The following is a 20,201-nucleotide window of genomic DNA, read 5'->3' as shown; positions in this document are numbered from 1 at the left end:
CCACTAGAGATCAGGTGTGTAACCATCTTTAGTGACCTATGGGTCATTTTGACGTTACAAGGGGTGTTCAGTTTGGGGCCAAAGGTCATTTTTGGTGCAGGTGGGTTAATCCAGTTATGTACAAGGTTAAGACATAGATCATGGAATATTATGAAATTGTCAATAGTAGACTTAAGATTATTTCCAAGTAAAATGTTCATGGTCACTTTTAACAAGGGGCATAAATCAGTGTTACTTTATGTGAGTGTATAACAATATAAAATTGTGATAAAAAAAAGATGTCAACAAATGTCATAACTTATATAAAGTATATCATGTTTCATTTGATTATTTTTATCTTCAAAAAATAAAATCTAGAAGTTACATTTTAAATTTTTTGAAACTCAAATTCAATATGTAATGTTCAGATCATTAAGGCATACAGGCCACAAATTACAGATGGGTCAGACTTGTAGTGATGGCAGTAAACTTGATAAAAACAAATCTAACACAAGTAGTGATAATTTATGTACAGTTTTCATGATGAGTCTTAACGGAACTCAAAACTGTTTAACATGAAATAAACACAACGTGAGAGTAAATCATAACATTATGATTTAAGATATACCTTATCTGATGACTTTTGAATGGAGCATTCATCCACCAATTTGACAATATTTCTAAATTCGTAGGTTTATTTCTATTCGTTTTTATTGGCTTAATGCATAGGCCTAGAGCTGAGACGTTAGTAGAAAAGAGCAGCGACATGCAGGAAGATAACATTTTAACTGATCATTTCTGTAGTTTAATCGTTTTATTATTATTATTATTATTATTATTATTATTATTTTTTTTTTTTTTTTTTTTTTTTTTTGTGAAGGACCAGCAGAGGGCAATGTCGCCCGGTCTGTGCGTTTGTTCTGCCGCAAATACAAGAAGATGAAGAATGCACAATGACTACGTCATCACACCGCGACACATGATCATGTGCACGAGGATGTTTTACTCCACACTTACATAAAGTGATTCAGTATTTATTTTGGAATATAACGTTTAAAGATACTGACATCCGTTCTCAGGGATCCAGATCAACCAGAAATGGCCGAGTTCTCGTCGCTCGGTCTCTCGGACTGGCTGGTTAAACAGTGTAAACAGCTGGGCATCAACAAACCCACTCCTGTTCAGGAAAACTGCATGCCTGCTATACTGCAAGGTAAACCAAATTTAGTCTCAAGATTCGGATAAAATCACGCCCCGTGGTTTTTCCTGTCATTTACATCATCTTTTTGATTGTTTGCTGTAAATAGTTTGTTTCCAGACTCCTGTATTTTTTAGGAAAAAAAAAGATGCAGAGTTTATCCTGTAGTTCGGTTGTTTTCAAAAAAGGTGTGTTTATTATGTCACCTTTTAATTTCACGTTCATGTATGTGTGGGCAAAAGTTACTCAAGAATTAGTCTACATATCACTGTACACTTCGATAAAGTAACTACCCTCTTCCAACTTACTGCCCTTATTTTATTTATTGTAGTTTTACGTAACAACAGTTTGTTGTTAGGCTGTAAAAATGTTCAATGTTGGTACTGACTGAGCTTCTGTGTATTATGTTTGCAGACAAGCAAAAAAAAAAAAAAAACAGAGACTATGAATTTGTTTTCTGAGGAAGTTTTTCACTTGTTAATTGTTAATAAAAAGTGAATAACTCTTGTGAAATCCCCTCTTTTCTTTAAGGTCGGGACTGTATGGGCTGTGCCAAGACTGGAAGTGGGAAGACAGCAGCATTTGTGCTCCCAGTGCTTCAGAAACTGTCAGAGGACCCTTATGGCATCTTCTGCTTGGTGCTCACCCCGACTAGGTTTGTACTGTGTCCATGTAGAAAACCTGCTGCATTAAAAGCTATGTTAATAAAAAAAAAGATGCACATTAAACACTTAAAGAAGTTCAGAGAAACCAGTAAAGCCAGTGTGCATTGTTACCTATACTAATACAGACATGTAACTCAGCAAGACAATACGAGACAAAATTTTCATGTAGATGCAAAGAATCCTTTCATACTTAAGTTGTTAATACCACTTGTGTTAACATGAATAGTAACAGGAAGAACTGTCTCATAACGCATCATGCTGGATGTGTGATGTCATACAGGGAGCTGGCCTATCAGATTGCAGAGCAGTTTCGAGTCCTTGGGAAGCCTCTTGGTTTGAAAGACTGCATCATTGTCGGTGGAATGGGTAAATCAATTCACATCCCTACAGCTTTCCCCTCTGTTTATTTTGCTGGCAGCTGTTAATGTTTAAGCTATGTAGTAAACATTTCAGTGTGTCTCTACAGAACAGATACTGTATATTTGTGCTGACAGTGTTGTGTTTCTTGCAGACATGGTGGCTCAGGCTGTGGAGCTCTCCAACCAGCCACATGTTGTTGTAGCGACGCCTGGACGACTGGCTGATCACATCCGCAGCTCAAACACCTTCAGCATGAGTAGGATCCAGTTTCTGGTGAGTTCAGGAGACCACAAAGTGAGACTTTGACCAGGTTTTAAAAACTGGGGGTTTTCATAACAATCAATCAGTGACAGAATTAACTGAACAGAATCCAATGTGTGCAACATACCACTTTATTCTGGTTATCCATGGCACAGACAGTCTGGCTTTTACTGTTATTGAGCAGGACATTTTTCCTACTTGTTTGAGTCTCAGATTGATATACAGTTACATGTTTTACTTTTTTGAAACAGCCATTGATTACACATTTTCTTGTTTTGTAGGGTTTTCGTAGCTCCTTGAAATCACTGAATAACCATAACAGATTGTTACTGTAAATTTCAATGCCAGTAGTTATCTTTTAAATTTGAAAGTTGAAACATCATTTTTTTTATCAAGGCCTCTTGAAACTGCAGAACCAACCCCCTGCTTTTGGAACATTACTCTTAGAAGTTTCTAAGACTGACTAAGTTTGTCTGATCTTGCCTTTGTTTCAGATCATGGATGAGGCAGACCGTCTGCTGGAGCAGGGCTGCACTGACTTCACCAAAGATCTGGAGACGATCCTGGGGATTTTACCAGCTAAGAGACAAACTCTTCTGTTCAGTGCCACACTGACTGACACCCTGCAGGAGCTGAAGAGCATCGCAATGAATGAGCCTCACTTCTGGGAGAGCAAGTCAGAGTGTGTAAAACTGAAGCTGTGTGAAAACTGTGTTCAGTCAGTAAAGGAGAAGGTTTTAAGTCCAGATGATCTGTGCAGAGATTTCTATGTGCACTGCCCTGTTCACTGTATTTTTTTGTATGGACAGTGTTATTTTAGGTCCTCTAACCAAAAGAAATCTGTTTAACTGAAATATGGGCACAATGTACTGAAGCACATGAGGAGAAAATCTTGCGAGCTATGTTAAGCAAGTGATGCAGTGAAGTTCAGTTTGCATGTAATCTCATCTCTCCCACAAATGCATTTGATGTGAGTGGGAGTTGTGCAAATTGTAGCTGCAGACATACTTTTGGGTGGCTAAATGAGCATTCTGCTTGATTTACTCTTGGTTCGACTATATTCAAAGCCTAGGGAGCCACTGCAAACCATTCAAGTGTATTTCAAAGAGAGCTGGTCTGAAAGAGTTTGTGCAGAAGCTCAAAAATATAGAATTAAAAAAAATAAAATTTAATGTAGAGGGACCTTTTTTTGCATTGGTTGACATAATTTTGATACTTAAGTCAACTGTCAAAGGAAATCACACTTTTAGAGTTGAAACTACTCCTTTTAAATGTCCCCTAACATTGTTTTGATCAGTCTTCTTGACATTTTAAATTTATTTTGATTTTAATCTAAAGGGGAGAAGTGCAAAGTCTGAAACTTATTCTTCCAAAGGATAAGTAATAATTGAGAAGGCCAGCTAAGAGTTGATTAAGATCTAACTTTTGACGGCTGACAACTCTGAAAGACATGGTTAACTGAGATTAGAGGAATTAGTTGCTGTCCTGTCTTCTAAACCCTGACCTCTCCATGTCTGCGTGAACTCTGAAGTATATCCTCATTTTAATATTTAACACTATTACAGGACAAGAACAGTAGAGGAGCTGGATCAGAGGTTCATCCTCACTCCGGAGAAGGTAAAGGACGCCTATCTAGTCCACCTGATACAGAAATTTACGGACGAGCACGACGACTGGTCCATCATCATCTTCACCAAAACGTGCAAGTACGAAACCCAGTCAGAAGTCTTTAAAATATCAAAAAAACGCACTCTGTAATCTTTTAGCAAAACAAAGTAAATAAACAAAAGACTTAGAAGCTGAAGGGTGGGATATTTATTTTTGTCTTTGGAACATAGACCTGAAAGTAAGTTGGTTGCAAAAAGCATGAACACCCTTTTTCTATAATTCCTCTCACAGGGACTGCCAGATTCTCACCATGATGCTGCGCGAATTTGACTTCCCAACTATCTCCCTGCACTCGATGATGAAACAGGTAAGACTGATGCTGCTGCAGAATTCATTCTGCCTCAGCACATTTCACTAACACAAGCCTGCCAAAGGATCGACTTACTAGGGTCATAGAATTACAGCCAAGGGGGGAGTCTGTCAGAAAATGGTTCTTCTAGTTTGCACTCAGGATGTGTTTTTTTTTTTTTTTTTTTGCTTTTGGGGGAGAAATGTGAGAAAATGGTGACGTGGTCCTAATGAAGAGTCTTAAACGCTTCTAAAGAAGTTCGTGTTGGATTTTGAATTGTTTGTCTTATTCACAACACAAATAAACGTATAGGGAGACGAAGGCCTTTGTGGTAATGTAGAAACAGACAGTGAAGGATTAGGATGGATTATAGCAGATGAGCAAGCCTGCAGACTGAACAGCTTTTTATCTCCTCCAGAGAGAACGCTTTGCAAACCTCGCCAAGTTCAAGGCCAGTGTCTTCAAAATCCTGATTGCAACAGACGTAGCTTCACGGTAAGAAGTTTGGCTTCTTTCTCGGCACATTGATTGTTTTTAAACTTGAAAACTTTAGTCCTGAACAGAGGTAATCATCTGTCAGTCTTCTCTAAAAATGTCACTCAGAGTTTCTTTAACTAGACTAGCTCAAACATCTGTGCTCTCCCTTCTGCTTCTAGAGGTTTGGATATTCCAACAGTTCAGGTCGTTATCAACCACAACACCCCTGGGCTTCCCAAGACCTACATCCACAGAGTGGGAAGAACAGCAAGAGCAGGTAACATTTAATGATACTTTAGTATTACCCGCATGATCTGCTCCTGGTTGTTATGTTAGTACAGCAAAGATATAACGATGTTTTCCTCCTACAGGAAGGAATGGCGTGTCCGTCACACTGGTGACTCAGTACGATATTCACTTGGTCCAGGCTATTGAAGCACAAATTCGTAAGTTTCATGGATCTGTAAAGTTGGTTAAAATGTAATTCAACCAATGTTTGTCTTTCTCTTAGAGTTCAGCTCAGTTATGTGACCTGTAAAGTCATAACTGCTGTTGTGCAATGTTGACATGTTCGTTCTCAATACTTTAAGTACTATGGCCAAATATTTGCTTTACTGACTGGTTCTTCTGAGGGAAAGATCTCTTGTAATTTGAAAGCTTTGCAGACTAAATGTTAAAGGCATTATTGAAAAGATTAACACAGTAATTCAAACTCTAAATTCAGCCGCTAACCAAGAGTCTATGAGCTGTAGAAACTCCTTCAGTATAGGAACAGGCGTGGTCCAACCCCTCAATAATGTGTGTTTTGTGTTTTCACAGAGACGAAGCTGGAGGAGTATCCTGTGCAAGAGAAGGAAGTCCTGAAGATCCTCACACAGGTCAACGTGACCAGACGGCAGTGTGAAATAGTAGGTTACCTGTTTTTTATGCATATTCAGGTGTTTCGCTTCCATCTTTGTAGCTCAGTGAACACCAAACACTGAATACGTCCAATGCAACAAGATAAAAAATGTGTTTTCATGCTGGATTCACCCACTAATATACCTGAATAGTTATATTTTCTTCTCTGCTCACTGTTTGAGACTGTATATCATTTTGTGTTTCCCTCCTAAAATGACTCCTCTGCTCTACAGAAACTGGAGGCAACAGATTTCGATGAGAAAAAGGAAATCAATAAAAGGAAACAGCTGATCTTGGAGGGGAAGGTACGTTCCTTCAGGTGGTGGTAGCAGTACTAACCATAGTGGTTTAGATCTGTGAAAATCGGAGGATCTTAAGCTTGTAAATGGCTGAATAAAGCATTTATTGACTTCAAAATTAATTCTATTTCCTCTTTGTTGAAGATTACATCTTTATGTTACCCCAAATGTCCAGAGAGTAAAGCATAACCTGATCAGCATTAAGGCCCATATTAGAGGCTGGAATCTGATTACATGAACTATGTCGTTTGCAAAGACTTAATAACTTGACCAAGTAAAGTATCAACTTTGAAGAAAATTCTCTGCAAAGAAGCATGCAATGAGTCAGGGAGCTGCTTTTGAACCCAGTCAACGTCTTGATTTGTGATCCAACTGTTATTCCAGGATCCAGACCTGGAGGCGAAGAGGAAAGCTGAGTTGGAGAAGATCAAAAGTAAGAAGAAGTTGTTCAAACAGAAAATCCAAGAGAGCATTCAGAAACAGAAACATGGACAGCTGAAAAAGAAACCGATGAAGAGGAAGCAGATGAAGAAGGAAAAGGCACAGGCAACTTCATGACGACTGTAGTGACAAATGTAAATACGATGGATTTCTTAACTGTACAGTATCTGTAAAATTTTCACTTCTTGAGCGAGTGCAAATAAAACACAAGCTATCAAATTGAAAGCCTTTATTGATTCAGTTTGACAAGAAACAACCATGTTGTGATGCAACTTCACTGAAAATAAGACAACTTCAAATTATTTACATCACATTAAGCTCTGTGATTAATTTCAATTGTCTTTTAACGTTTAGAATCAAGGGTTTAACAACTAATATACAGCTGAATCAATGATCACTGCTCATGTTGCAACTCATCGTGGCTCAGAAATGGAGAAAAACACCACAGCAATAGTAAAACGGCAGCAGGGTTTTAAAGCTATAACATATCAAGACTTCAGTGGAAGAGGTGACATTTTTACATGATGTTGACCAAATGTCTAGATCCAAGTCAATGTAACATGGCCACATGTACTTGCAACATGATTGTCACATGACTGCTGAAACAAGAGGGATAGAAAGGACAGTGAAGTACATTCTTACTGTGATCAGAAAGTTTCTTCTCTGGAAGAGTTAAAAAAAGGGAGCACACTCCCTCAGAGAGCTCAAGGAGAAGATTCAAAACTAACGGAAAAAGAAAAAGTTTCAGCCTCATTCCTGTAGTCAGTCAGTTGCTACAAAAACACACTTAAGTAAATCCACACAAAATGGCTAAATAACTAAACAAAAGTAACACACCAAGCAGCATTCTGACAGAAGCAATGTTTGGATCAACTCAAGATTCACAAAGATCAGAACGAGGAGGCTGAAGAATCACGTTAATCTCTGAAGGAACTCTACATGAAATACAGAACGCTGGCTTAACAGCTTTGCACAAATCAAAAGTCCACAAAAGGAAAAAGAAACTCTACCAGCCCGTTTGTTTTCCTCCACAGAGAAGGAAGGTGGCTTTTGTCATCCGCCCGTCCTTTGAGAAACAATCCAGCTGCTCGCCTCAGCGACCTCACTGTGACCTGGCCTGATTTTGATTTAAAAAAACAAAACAAAACACAAAAGTACTGTTCTGTAGGTTTGTTGAGCCCTCTGGTGTGTGGAAGGTTTTATAAATGCTGGTAGTTTGATTTGAACTACATTCATGCTTGTGCTGCAGCTGTTTATCTGAAGGTGATTGGTTATAGGCACTGATTCAGGTTTCTCCGTCACTCTTCTTATCTGCTCACCATCATCTGAACTATTCTGATGGCTTCTCTACCAAAATCAACTGGGTGGAAAAAAAAAGTGTCTAAGTAACTGAATCCACACAAAGACGAAGATATTTAAATCATTGAGTTAGGTTGTAATTTTCAACCAATTTCTTTTTTTCTGCCCTGATCATTTCAAAGTTTGTGTGGCCAGGCAGTTTGACTATCAGTTATATTTTCTAATGTTGATTCAAAGGCTGTGTGAAACTTTCACTTTCACCTACATTTCTGTGTGGTTATCTGATGGAATTGAACCATCCACCACATTACACTTGAATTTTCTTTATCTCCAGTAATGACTTGAACCTATGTTCCAGATGTGGAAACACTCATCCCCTCCTCTCTCTCAGCCACCTTCCTTTTCCACTTCTCACCTGTGGTGGATTGATTACCACGACCGCCTGTAAGCCTCAACTACAGTCATCCTCCTCCTTTTATCCTGTTTGGTTTCATTCACCTCAAGAGGGGATTTGTATGATGAGTTTGGAAAGTCCCCACCCTCCCCTGAGGAATCAATTTATGCAAAGCATTCAAGCATTTGCCGATCTAAGCATACAGAGTGTTAAAAAAAAAGACATCTGGTCATGAAGCTCCGTGGGACATCAACGCTCCCGCTTTCATTGGATTAAAATAAGGAAAAGCCTTCGCTGAAACATCAAATGACACTGACTTGAATATTCAATGCTGGTCATGTTTCAATGACTTTTTTTGCAATTTGTGCTCAGTGATAAGAAAAGGTAATTCAGAGAAGAAAAACTGTCCCATGAAGATCGCGATATCGGTTGGATTCGCGCGTCATGCCTTGAAAAAGAGTCTGAAATCCCTGTGCTGCTCTCCCACTGATGTGTGGTCAAACCACCTCATATAAGAGGCTGTGACTGAGCCTTGTGGTTCTCAAGCAAGGAAAGGTTTTATTTCAAGGCTCTTTAATCCCAGACCCAAGCACAGAAACCAGGTTTTCATTTCCTCTTCCAGAGGGTGTGTCGTCTGCTGCTTCCTTCAGAGGCTGCTGAGGTGTTTGGGGCCCACCAGTAGATTGTTGTTGCCACTCTCCTCCCATGACAATCCAAATTTCAAAGACACAAGTGGAGTACTAAATGCTTAAGGATGGGGATTGTGTGTTGCCTGTTCCAAGGCTACCTGTAATTGTGCCTCCTGCAAGTTTTCAGAACAAGTTCTTGAAATTCAGCAGGAAAAGCTCTGACACCCACGTAAACATGGGCTAGCTTTGCTTCCTTGGAGGCAGTGGACCTAAGGGGATGGCTGGATTATTTTGTCGGGAGTTGAGCCTCATTTGGATTCCCATGAGACCCTTCAGATCTCCCCTCCGTTTCCCTCAGCAGCTTGACCACTCGCTGCCCATTTTCTTGACTTCGTTCCTTCACTTTTCACGGACAGCGGTCCCTGCCTCTCGCATGTTCTCTCGGCCTCTCTTGCCCGTCCGTTCGTGCTCTCTTCTTCTACCCTCTTATCTCTCTCGCTGGTCATTGGTTTGGTTTCGCTATCCCGTCGCTTTCACTCGGTGGTGCTTCGGTTGTAGCAGAGGAAAACAGGTATCCATTTTATGTTTTTATTTTTTCCCAGATTAAAAAGCTGATGAACTAAGCTCAGCTTAAGCCTAGCTCCCTTCATCAAGTGACCTGAAAGAAGCAAAGAAATTTATTTTCATTTTTTGTTCCCAGCATAAAACTGCATACCCAATGTCCTTTGTACTTACACTCTAATACTGTGACAGTCCAGTCACCCCACCATGTTGGTATGCACGTTCACCCTGATAAGTCGAGTCCTGGGACAAAGCCACGTCGATTTGGGACTTGAACTCATCGCCTAGGTAGCTGTCCTGGAGAACCGAAGGAAAGGGACACAGTTACAGTCACATCTTTCCAAGCTCTTTAGCATGTCTACTTGAAAATGGTGGAATTTGTTTCATGAAATTTTGAGCAAGGCTTCTTCACTGAGTGATATTCAGGTATTACCTGAGACAGCTCTGGCTGGGACAGGCCAGGCTGGCTCATCTGGGAAGGCTGGCTCATGGAGATGTAGCCCTGTGTTAGGGGCCCCTGGGAGAAGGACTGAGAGGCCCCATCCTGACTGGCCTGGATGTGTGGTCCGTTACCTTGACCGGGACCCTGGCTACCTGAGCCGCGGCCCCTCTGCCGCCCACCACGGCCCAGCTTACCCTTCATAGCACCGCGGCCTTTAACAAAACAGAACAAACATAAGGAGATCAATCTTGAACTACCTACAGGTGAAACTAATAAAGCTCATGGAGCACTCAGTGGAACATCTTAACGCTGTACTGTACCTGCAGCAGGGCCATTGGTCTGACCAAGGTAACTGGGAGGAGGCATCGGTGGCATCACCAGGTTGAAAGGTATGGGAAGATTCATAGCAGCCATGTGACCAGGGCCTGCCCCAATCATCCCGATCTGGTCATGAGTTTGAAAGTACATGTTGGACGGGCGGCCTGCTGAGGGTAATCACACAGAGCAGGGCTTAGACCATGTTTTCAACAGGAGAAGAATATGTTTACCAAGCACAGTTTGAAAAAACAGCAGTGTATCCATTACCTCATTTATTACAAAAAGGTTTAAGTTGAATAACTCAAATTCCTACCAGTATTGCTGCGGTCATAGGCAGAGCCAGGAATGAGGGCCTCACGGGCATCGTACATCGCAGTGCTCATGAAACGTCCTCCCTGGAAAACACAAATCAGCATATCAGTCTTATTTAGGATTACAGCCACAAGACAGGACAAGTGGCAGTGGCTGTTATCTGCACTTGCTCCTACACTAACCGTTTTCTGGCTGTTGTTGCAATACCCAACGTTATCACCTGCTTCAGTCAAAGGGTTTTTTATGACAAATCTATATACAGTGATTTTCAGGTTTCATCTAATGTCTACTGCAACAAAAAGATTGTAATAGTGACCAGAGAGGAGTTGGATTTCATCACATGAACCATGAGTGAACAAATCTTGTGACTGAAGCAGATAACATAATAATACTCACTGGGTTGATGGTGTTGACAAGCTTGCGGGGTTTGCTGAACTGCATGAGGCTCTCTCTCAGATTGTTGAGGGGTCCCTCCACCAGGACTTTCTGCTCCTTATAGTTGTTGAGAAGATTGTTCCACAGAGGCTGCTTGGAGAGGGCCTTGGGGTTCCCCACAATAATGACACCATACCTTCATTCACAACACATAACACCGCGTGTTAGGACAGGTATAAATCTTGTTTGGGGACCACATAATGCAGAAGATATAAAACTGTGTATCATCCACAGAAACTAAACAAGCTGGTTGTGTGGAAACCCTCTGATGCTAAAGACACTGAAGTGTAGGTTCTTACTTGGCTCTGGTCAACGCTACGTTAAGGCGACGTGGGTCGTTCAGGAAGCCGATGCCCTGATGCTCATTGGCACGGACACATGATAGGATGATGAAGTCCTTCTCTCTGCCCTGGAAGGCATCCACGCTGGCAATTTCAACTTGCTACAGGGGAGACAGGAGAAGAAGAGAATTTCACAGTCCATGCCGAGAACCAGATTTTGTCAAAAATGAAAACGAGACCTCCGATAACTGAGCCCTCCCTTTTCTGATCTGAGATTCCGCCACATATGAGAATAAACTTATTTTCATCAATTCAAAAGAAGTAGACCTTAATCTCCATGATGACTGGTAAGTACCTGATAGAGCTTAGTGTGCAGGGAGCCGCTGAACTGCATGTACTGGACCAGGTATGAGCGCTGACCCTCGTATGGGGTGATGATGCCAATTTGGTCAGGTTTGGCCCCGGCCTTCAGCAGCCTAGTGGTGATCTTCTCCACGTTGGCAGCCTCCGTCCTTAATAAAACAGCAACATCAGCTTTAAGTACTCAATTAAGTGTACACGTAGAACAGATCTTAAGTTTGGGGTTAAACTGCCTGGTGCTGGTCTGCAATCAAAGACAGCTCTGATTCTTTAACTTTGATTTTTACTGGCAAAATAAAGATGGGGTAAACCTTTCAGCTCTTTTCCCCATCTCTGACAGAACTTCACCCTCCATAACAAAATCCTCGAACAAAAAAACAGGACACATTTGCCCCAAAAAAGTTTCCCTGATTTACCAGTTCCCCTTCCATTCAATTCTTGTTAATTTTGTTTGACTAGGCAAAAGTTTTTATCGCAGATTAAGGTAGACTTTGCAACTTTCCCCATATACCAGGTTTTTTGTGAAAGTTGTGGAACTAGCTCAATTGACAACATTAGGTGTGATTTGTATATCTAAAAAATATGTAGAGCAGTGATACAAATTATACAAATATACTATGAGTATTGTGATGTTACCTGTTCAGGTAGGAGGTTCCAGAGCTTGCAATCTCCTCCTGGCCCTGAGTGACATAAAAGAACATTGGCTTGTCTGGCTGAGGCCACTGGAAGTCGAAGCCTTTCTTGATCCGGTCAGCTGAGGAAAACAAAAAATGTCAATTAGCTTTTAACAGAAGTTTGTGATAAGGTGCACAGAAAACGTATGTTCCTCCACCAATCCAGGTAAGTAAGTGCCTGCTCTTGACAAACCTGCAGTGACACCATTCTGCAAAGATCCTTCATAGAAGATGTTGGAGGGGAAGGCACTGAGAGCCGGGTGCATGCGGTACTGGACCTGCAGACGGATTGGCCGGATCCCCAGGACCACCAGGCGCTCAAACAGGGACTGGGACAGACCTGCCTTGGCTGCTTTCTTACACATCACTACAGGACCCAGCTGGCAGTGATCACCCACCAGAATGAGCTGGGAGGAGAAAAAAGAACGGACAAACAACACAGTGAGTAAGGGGATGTTGTTCTAGAATAATGAAGACAGGTTATCATACTCTCTCATCAAAATTTATAGATAAACTGGGTGTGCATATAGTTCTACCTGCTTGGCTCCAAGTACCACAGGGACCATGCACTCTGGCTCTGTGGCCTGAGTGCTCTCGTCAATCAGGATGGAGCGGAACTGCATCTTGGCCAGACGTGGGTCACCAGCTCCAACGCAGGTACAGCATATAACATCGGCATTCTGGAAGATAATTTATCATCATCCAAAGCAAGAGACAGCTGTGATATGGAAGTGAAACTTTATTTTCCCCTTAAGTGTAATAAGTTAGACATCTGACACAGGTATACCCTGTCTTGTACAGAAACCTAATCTGAGAAATAAACAAGATAAAGAAAAGTAAGAATGATCAAAAATGAACATTTACAATCATTTATTAAGTTGGTTTTAAATAAAATTAGAGATTACTATGGACAGTCAGAACGTTTTTTAATGCGTGGGTCTAAAACACACCAACAGCTCTCATTGTAAGCTGAAAACATCCCGAAACACTGTAGAGTATCAGCACCAAGGTCAACTGTTGTAGCATTTTACAACTCCTCAACTCCTCTTTTTCCTCACCATGAGCAGCTCCCTCTCAGCTGTGCGTTTTAGAGCTCTGTAGCGTTTCTCATCAGCAGACGACAGCTCACCAGTCTCATCCTTCAGCTGCTGCAGTTTCTGAAGTTCCGGCATGCTGCAAAGAGCAAACACAGATCAGGCTGTGTATACAACAGAACACAAAGCAAGTCAAACAGTTCTCTTTGAGAGCTGAAGAAAACATTATGAAATGGAGCCACAAGTGTTATAACGTTCTCTCATTTCAAAGCAGTTTCAAAAGTACATACCTTTGTTGAAAAGAACTTGAATAAGGATACATTCTGTGGTACATATATGTGCAATATGAAGTACAAACTGTGTAAAAGTTGCATTTATCAGGTATTAAAGGATCTGGGCTGCCTAAATAAACTGCCTGCCTTTGTTGACCATCAGCAAAACAACAATCAATGACTTCTGCTGTTTTTAGAACAAGCATGTGCCTGAACCTTTCATCCAATTGAGTAGCTTTGCCTTGAATCTCTCCTCTCTCCCCTCTTTGATTGAGATCAGTGTAACTCATTTTACAACATTTGGTTGACATTGGGATGTCAAAACTCAGATTTTATTTCCCTATGCCTTTGAAGTTCAGGTGTGAACAAGAAAAAACTGACCTGTCCATATTGCTGATCTGGTTGTGCAGAGCCAGGAAGGACACTGGTGACTCAATGGCCTCCCTGCTCTTGGCACACAGCCTAACGACCTTCAATCCAGTCTTGTCAATTTTCTCAGTCAGCTGATCTACGGCAATGTTGCTGGGAGCACACACCAGGACTGGTCTGCAAATTTACACAGAGGCACACCACAAAGATAGTGAGGACAGAAGCAGTAAAAAAGTACAAACAAATACAAAATACTTTTTTTTTTATTTTGGAACAAACTAACAAAAATCTTGGTGTCTTACCCGTTGCCTTGCCTGGACAGATGGTAAACGATTGTGGCAGAAGTAACAGTCTTACCAGTGCCAGGAGGACCCTGGATCAGACTGAGAGGCCTTTGCAGCACCGTCTTCACAGCATAAACCTAGGTGAAGTGACAAAAATACAAACCTTTTACAAAACAACTCAAATAAAGCAGTTGAATTCTAACCAATGTACTCTAAGTAACTGTGATTTTAGATTCAGATCTCCTCTCAAAAGACAAAAAGATAAAAGTGCAAATGAATGTAAGTTCAGATAAAGTCTTAGGGGCCGGTTATACAACAACGGTTTTAGGGTGAAACGCAAAAGTTTTGTTGCGTTTCAGCCTCGCATTCACACGGAAACGGCATTTCAGCCGACCTAAAACGCAAACTTTTGAAAACGGCCTTCAGAGTGGGATTTCTCTGAAACGCTCCCAACACCGTTGCTGTGTAAACAGTAAGCCGGCGTTTTCAGTGGAAACGCTGACGTCACACTCTCCCTCGCGCGCGCGCACACAACAGGACAACAGTACCGTTGTTACGATCCTCGTGAACTACCGTGTTGTACACCAGATCGGCTCAACTCTACTTTGGTGGAGATCTCCCAAAAGCGGCTTCTAAACAAGACAGTTATAGCACCACCTACAGGCCTGGTATGCTTACTACTACTACAGTCCATCAGCGTTTCCGTGTAAACGCAGATTTTTATCACTGTGTTTTCACAGGGTTTTCAGATGAAACGTTGTCATGTAAACGGGGCCTTACCTGTGAGTGATTGAGGTCAGGGAGACCCTGGGCAGTGAAGCGCTTTGGCAGCTGGCACTTGATGGTGACATCCTCTACCTCATGGCCCAGCAGTTTGTGGTAGATGTAACCAGACACTGAGGTCTCATCCACCGCAAATGTCTTCAGGGCACTCTGCATCCTGCAGAAACCAATATATAAGTGTCAGTTAACACAAAAATTAGACTCTTTTTTTAACATGAGTAAATATGCACCAGTATCTTTATTTCAAAAATGATAAATATGAGCGTAAGCAAAATGACATCCTATGACCAACCCTTGTTCAGTTCTGTGAACAATTATTGAGACTCAAAGGCATAAGTTTAATGATTCCATCACATTGGGAATATCCAGATGTAACTTTTCAACATACCTATCAAAGGATGTAGACTTCCACACAAAGTCCACCTGGAAGTTGTGGGGGATTTCAACAGGTGCTCCAACACTGCTTCGTAACTCAATGGCAATTTCATCCCCATAGTCTTAAAAACAAGCAGCTAAGGAAGCAAGAGTATTTTCAGAAAGTGGGAATTTTCTGTCACTACTTGACATTTAAAACCAAGATTTAAGTGCCAGGAGAGTGGACCAAATTTAACAAAACAGCGATGGCTTGAATTCACACATGACTAACAAGATTGTAAAGGATACTGTCAGGAACTTTGATGACATGGCCAATGCCTTTCCACAGAGGAGCCATGTCTCCTTTGTACCGCAAGCAGATTTCATCACCCTGCATCAGCCTCATATCTGGGATTGATACATAGACACAAATCAGACACTGCTGTACGCTCACAATTTTCAATAATTAATCTAATGAGAATAAGTAGTGTTCATGGTCTAATAGTTACAATACCGTACAAGCACAAAGTAGCACAAGACCCCACGACAAAAATAAAGTCAAAAACAAATCCAAGCACACATGCCACCAAAAGATGCAGGGTGGGGGGAGGTTGCGTGCATGTCTGATGACTGAATGGGGATGGGAGGGTCTCTATCTGCACCACAGAACCACTGGGAGGAAGTAAAGCTCTGAGAATTACCACCTGAATCCGTCTTGGGCAGTGTGAAATAGGCAATCCGCTTTTTATTCAGACCCAGGTCCCACCTGACTGTTATATTGTCTTGTGTCTATGGAAGAAAAAATAAAAAGAATCACTAAAACAAATAAATCTTTCAAAGTTACAAGGCATTTTCAGAGTGACTTCATTTCTGTAACACAAGACGTGGCACTAAAAAGTCAACAGAGTTTGAAGCTGATGCTATAAACCAGAAATCTGCCATCATGCCAAAATGTGACAACTGTAAAGAAAATCTAGAGTTATAAAAATAGTAACCTCTTTCAGTTATAAGAGGGAGCATTCACGTACCTGTGACTCCTTTAACTTTTTGTCATAGTCAGCCTCCAGTTTGACCAGAGGCCCAAAGATGTTTTGGTACTGGTAGGCATCCTCATAGCGCAGCAGCACGTGCTGTGGCTCCTCATCCACTCCTGGTTTCTCCAGGTCTTCCAAGGTGGCACTGGGGTTGTCCTGAGGGAATCAAAGAAACTGTTCATACAAGGAACATGGCATAACTTGTTGTTTTTAATTGCCCAGGTTTTCTATTCCTTGCCATATGATCATGACCCCCCAAAAAATACCTTCCACAGCTCCTCCAGCTTGTTTATCTGCTGGGCCGTAATCTGACGGGCCCGGAGCTGCTCCTGCTCCGACGGGATCTTTACTAGCCAGGACAAAAAACAGCGATCCTGAATCAGAGGCTGCCACTGCGAGCTGTCCCAGTTGATATCCTTCAGGCTGCTTTGGCTAGCACAGGGCTGCCTGAAATTGAGGTAAAAAGAAGTGGCAGTTGGCTCATGTGGAAAAATTTATGAGAAGCAAACTTTTGCAAAGGATGGAACACATTCTCTTCCTCTCCATTCTTCAAGATAAACACTTTGCCATGTATGACTGTCAAAAGAGTCAAATAAATGCCACAGAACAGGAAGCACTGTTTACACATCTGTGGACATCTCTAGGGAGTTCCCCGTGCACCAGCAGCAGAGTAAATAACTGACAAATCACATCTTTGTAAAAGTTTGTTCCCATTCTGCTTTTAAGTGTGTTGATGAATAAATAATCTATGAGGTTTTGAGCAACAAAGGAATTTCTACTCGTGAACAACATATTGCGATACCCGTAAGTATTCCTACTAAGTTTAACCAGAATAGCCAAATAAAAACAACAGAAAGCAAAGACAAGTTTCTTAACTCCAAAATGTTCCACTGAGTATAAATTAAAGGCCTTTTGTGGAAGAACTACTTCAAACATAAACTGTATTAGTTTCTTTTTCATTATCTGTTTATATTTTAGAAACATAATTTATCTTACAGCTGTTCCAGAACAGTACTAACTTAGAGCTAAAATATGAATCTTTTAACAGCTGTTTTATGATGATGAAGGTAGTGATTGGCTTAATGGGGAGAATTATTTTAAATGTGATTTCCTACATCAATACCAGTGACAACACACTTGACACACAGAAAAGGCGCTCACCGGAGAAACATAAAAAAAAGCATCATGTTAAACTTCCTGTTTGGGCCTGGGCCATGCAGAAAGTGATAATGAGGTTAAAGACATTTTTAAAGATAAATTTTGCCTGAACAAAACACACTGGGTTTGCTGTCACCAGTTGCCGAGTGCTCAGCAATGCAGTAATGAAACTACAACACTCTAGCAAAAAATTTCTGCATCATTTCAACTAGCCTGAAACTAGGGAAATAAATATTCCCTTATCTACACCACTATACTCCATCCCTTATTTTTTTCCCATAGAGCATCCTATCCATAACTTCCTGGATTGCAAGATATTGTGTCTATATTGTGTTTCTCCGGTTAAATGAAAGATGATTAAAACTCACCTGCAGAGCAGCACCACCACAGAATCAGCCTTGGCTGGGATAAACCCCAAGAGGAACACGTTGCGACAACCACAATTGTAACACTCCAGTACTGTCTCACCCAGTGGCCCATCTTTATGCAGTGTCACCTCTTTACATTTGGCTCTCACCAAGTGGTTTACAATGTGACTAGAATACAGACAATAGAGAAAATGATTGAAAATCTGTTCTGATACCAGCTCCATGAATCCATTGTGAAACTTCAATGTAAAGATGTGTCTGAGATGTTCAGAATGTTCAGAATGATAAAATAGAACATGTTCTATAAATACACAGATAACTTGAACATGCTACACATCTTGAAGTGTTTAAGTTCTATTGCACTGCTTGTAAATTTCAGGAGGACATAGTACATGGACCTACAGTGCGATTCAACAATGCGATTCAACAATGCAACTGGAATACAAATCAGTGTTGATGCTGCAGTACTCATATCTGTCTTAAAAGGCATTTACTGCCTATATGTGAGGTCATTCCTATTAAAAGCTTTAGCCCCCTATTAAAAGTTTTAAATAGCTTCCTTGGGGAGATCCCTTTCACACACCTGATTGTATATAAACATAATAATAATGAGGAATAGATGCTTATTGCATACTCCAAGTATTGTATTGCATCTTCTAGATGATGACTTGTGTGTGTGAATAAACTAAACTAAACTAAACTATTCTAGACAGCATACCTGCCAGATGTGTTGCCACGTCCATTACAGAACCACTTCTTACTAGTGTTGCAGTACACGACACATGCTGGATCATGGATCCCACAGTAGCTGTAAGGAAAAATAGCAGCATTATAACAATTAAAATAAACAGAATCAGCCAACCATCAAACTACATGATATTTTCTCTGCAGTTGTAAGGGAATACTAAAATGACAGCAGGCCTAATAAAGAAGGAAGAATATGAATATTTTTAACTGTGAAGCTATTAATTTTGACTTAACCATAAGATGTGATCTTGAAAATGTCCAGCAGAAAAGTAAACTGAATGCTGTTGCTACAGCTGGCAGGTGGGTTTTATTTACTGAATTATTCTGGCAAGTCTTGAATAAGTCGCCCTGCCAACTATTTTCTTAATTTCGTTCATGCTAACAGTTGAAAATGCTATTTGGGAAATTAACAATCAATTTCTCTTTCTGCACCTATCAGGTTTATAGTATCACAGACCACAAACCAGTTAGAACAACCCAAGAAGTGTTTTATAATTACCGAAGAGTACAACCCATCTGTGACGTTTCACCCGTGACATACATGACACTGACTTCCTAACACGGTGTAGTTATTATCAACGTACCTGCATGCGTGCACAGGCAGGTCTTTGGTGTAGTATGTGTCTTCCTCATCTTCCTCAAAGTTGAGCTCGGCCAACAGCTGGCTGGCTTTGGCGACAGAGTCGTCCACACCTCCATTTAGAAGACCCTCATCAGGACCATTAATCTGCGGCACAACACAAGGTTTACAAAACAAACCTGATGCTAACTGCTAGTTGCTAGGTGATACACAGCGATTACAACCAGTTTCAACCAAACTGACAAATTGACAACAGTGTTTACTTCTTACTTTGTTTACAAAAGCATAATAGGGGACTTCGGTTGGCTCAATAGGCGTAAAAAACAAACTTTCTATGGCCGTTAATGTTACTTTGGAAGTTCAGTGGCACTGCTAGTTAGCTGGCAGCTAGCGGTAATGGCTAGCTCGATCCGATAATAGCGGGCTAACATGCACCACTGGGTCGGCGAGCTAACTGAGCTAACGATAGTAAACCGCGCTTTATTGAGCCTTCTGTTTATATTAAAAGCCTCAAACCTGGCTGTCCAACTGGCTCTGTGTCTGGCCTTGGGTTTGCGTCTGGCTCGGAAGGGTAAAGTCGGTGAAGTCGTACTCGGAGCCCTGGGTGTCTGCTCCGAGCAACTCCGCTTCCTCGGTGTCCAGGAAGGTGAGGGTTTGAGAGCTCGGCCCGTACGCCTCCACACTCATCTCGACTCTCAACTTTCGCTTTACTGAGATATTTCCGGTATCCGTCTAAAAAGACGACAATTTCTTCAAAGTATTTATTTCCAGATTATTGGTAAGTAGGCCTTCGATGGGTGTCTTGATTTGAACCCAAACAAAAATGGAACCGACCAGAACCTCGAGAGCTCTTGCAGGTCCAGCGGCGGTGACGAACTTCCATGCGCGGCTCAACGTGTGACGTTCACACGGCAGGTTGTCGCCCAAAGACGGTTCAACGAAGTAGAGAGCGCTCACTCTGATCTCATTTCCGGGT

General features: G+C 41.3%; 2 protein-coding genes across 5 annotated transcripts; one reads left to right on the top strand and one right to left on the bottom strand.

Annotated features, from left to right (window-relative positions):
- The first annotated feature begins 913 nt into the window (after positions 1 to 913).
- Positions 914 to 6,762, top strand: ddx49 (DEAD (Asp-Glu-Ala-Asp) box polypeptide 49). Its single transcript, XM_074667796.1, has 13 exons — positions 914 to 1,192; positions 1,709 to 1,832; positions 2,123 to 2,208; positions 2,354 to 2,475; positions 2,958 to 3,145; positions 4,029 to 4,169; positions 4,363 to 4,438; positions 4,839 to 4,915; positions 5,077 to 5,174; positions 5,269 to 5,343; positions 5,717 to 5,805; positions 6,031 to 6,102; positions 6,481 to 6,762. The coding sequence occupies exons 1-13, from the start codon at positions 1,078 to 1,080 to the stop codon at positions 6,652 to 6,654; spliced, it is 1,437 nt and encodes a 478-aa protein (XP_074523897.1). The 5' UTR covers positions 914 to 1,077; the 3' UTR covers positions 6,655 to 6,762.
- LOC141788745 (regulator of nonsense transcripts 1) lies at positions 6,752 to 20,201 on the bottom strand. Of its 4 annotated transcripts, none has more exons than XM_074667794.1 (24): positions 19,742 to 20,201; positions 19,230 to 19,372; positions 18,617 to 18,706; positions 17,899 to 18,066; positions 16,639 to 16,819; positions 16,367 to 16,528; positions 16,040 to 16,127; positions 15,648 to 15,746; positions 15,373 to 15,481; positions 14,982 to 15,141; positions 14,220 to 14,338; positions 13,930 to 14,094; positions 13,301 to 13,415; positions 12,779 to 12,922; positions 12,436 to 12,649; positions 12,205 to 12,322; positions 11,564 to 11,720; positions 11,227 to 11,369; positions 10,889 to 11,063; positions 10,494 to 10,575; positions 10,183 to 10,344; positions 9,854 to 10,074; positions 9,595 to 9,717; positions 6,752 to 9,517 (listed from the first exon to the last, which is right to left on the bottom strand). In XM_074667794.1, exons 1-23 carry the CDS (start codon positions 19,910 to 19,912, stop codon positions 9,598 to 9,600), a joined length of 3,306 nt encoding a protein of 1,101 aa, XP_074523895.1. In that variant the 5' UTR covers positions 19,913 to 20,201; the 3' UTR covers positions 6,752 to 9,517; positions 9,595 to 9,597. The 4 variants fall into 4 exon arrangements, with proteins under 4 accessions (XP_074523895.1, XP_074523896.1, XP_074523893.1 ...); XM_074667795.1 differs by having other exon boundaries at positions 16,043 to 16,127; XM_074667792.1 differs by having other exon boundaries at positions 10,183 to 10,347; positions 19,742 to 20,200.

Source organism: Halichoeres trimaculatus, unplaced genomic scaffold, assembly GCF_033239565.1.
Source record: "Halichoeres trimaculatus isolate MK-OKI-2021-1 unplaced genomic scaffold, fHalTri1.1 fHalTri1_scaffold_4, whole genome shotgun sequence".
Classification (NCBI taxonomy): domain Eukaryota; kingdom Metazoa; phylum Chordata; class Actinopteri; order Labriformes; family Labridae; genus Halichoeres; species Halichoeres trimaculatus.
The sequence above is the reverse complement of the archived record's forward strand: the minus strand, read 5'-3'. Positions and strand labels throughout refer to the sequence as shown.

Excerpts from the sequence above, each read along its gene's own strand:
- ddx49 (XM_074667796.1), top strand. The coding sequence starts at position 1,078 with ATGGCCGAGTTCTCGTCGCTCGGTCTCTCGGACTGGCTGGTTAAACAG. Across the intron at positions 2,209-2,353 it reads CATCATTGTCGGTGGAATGG|ACATGGTGGCTCAGGCTGTG; the intron begins GTAAATCAATTC and ends TGTTTCTTGCAG. Across the intron at positions 5,344-5,716 it reads GGCTATTGAAGCACAAATTC|AGACGAAGCTGGAGGAGTAT; the intron begins GTAAGTTTCATG and ends GTGTTTTCACAG.
- LOC141788745 (XM_074667792.1), bottom strand. The coding sequence starts at position 19,912 with ATGAGTGTGGAGGCGTACGGGCCGAGCTCTCAAACCCTCACCTTCCTG. Across the intron at positions 11,370-11,563 it reads TGCACACTAAGCTCTATCAG|CAAGTTGAAATTGCCAGCGT; the intron begins GTACTTACCAGT and ends TCTCCCCTGTAG. Across the intron at positions 9,718-9,853 it reads CCCAGCCAGAGCTGTCTCAG|GACAGCTACCTAGGCGATGA; the intron begins GTAATACCTGAA and ends TCGGTTCTCCAG.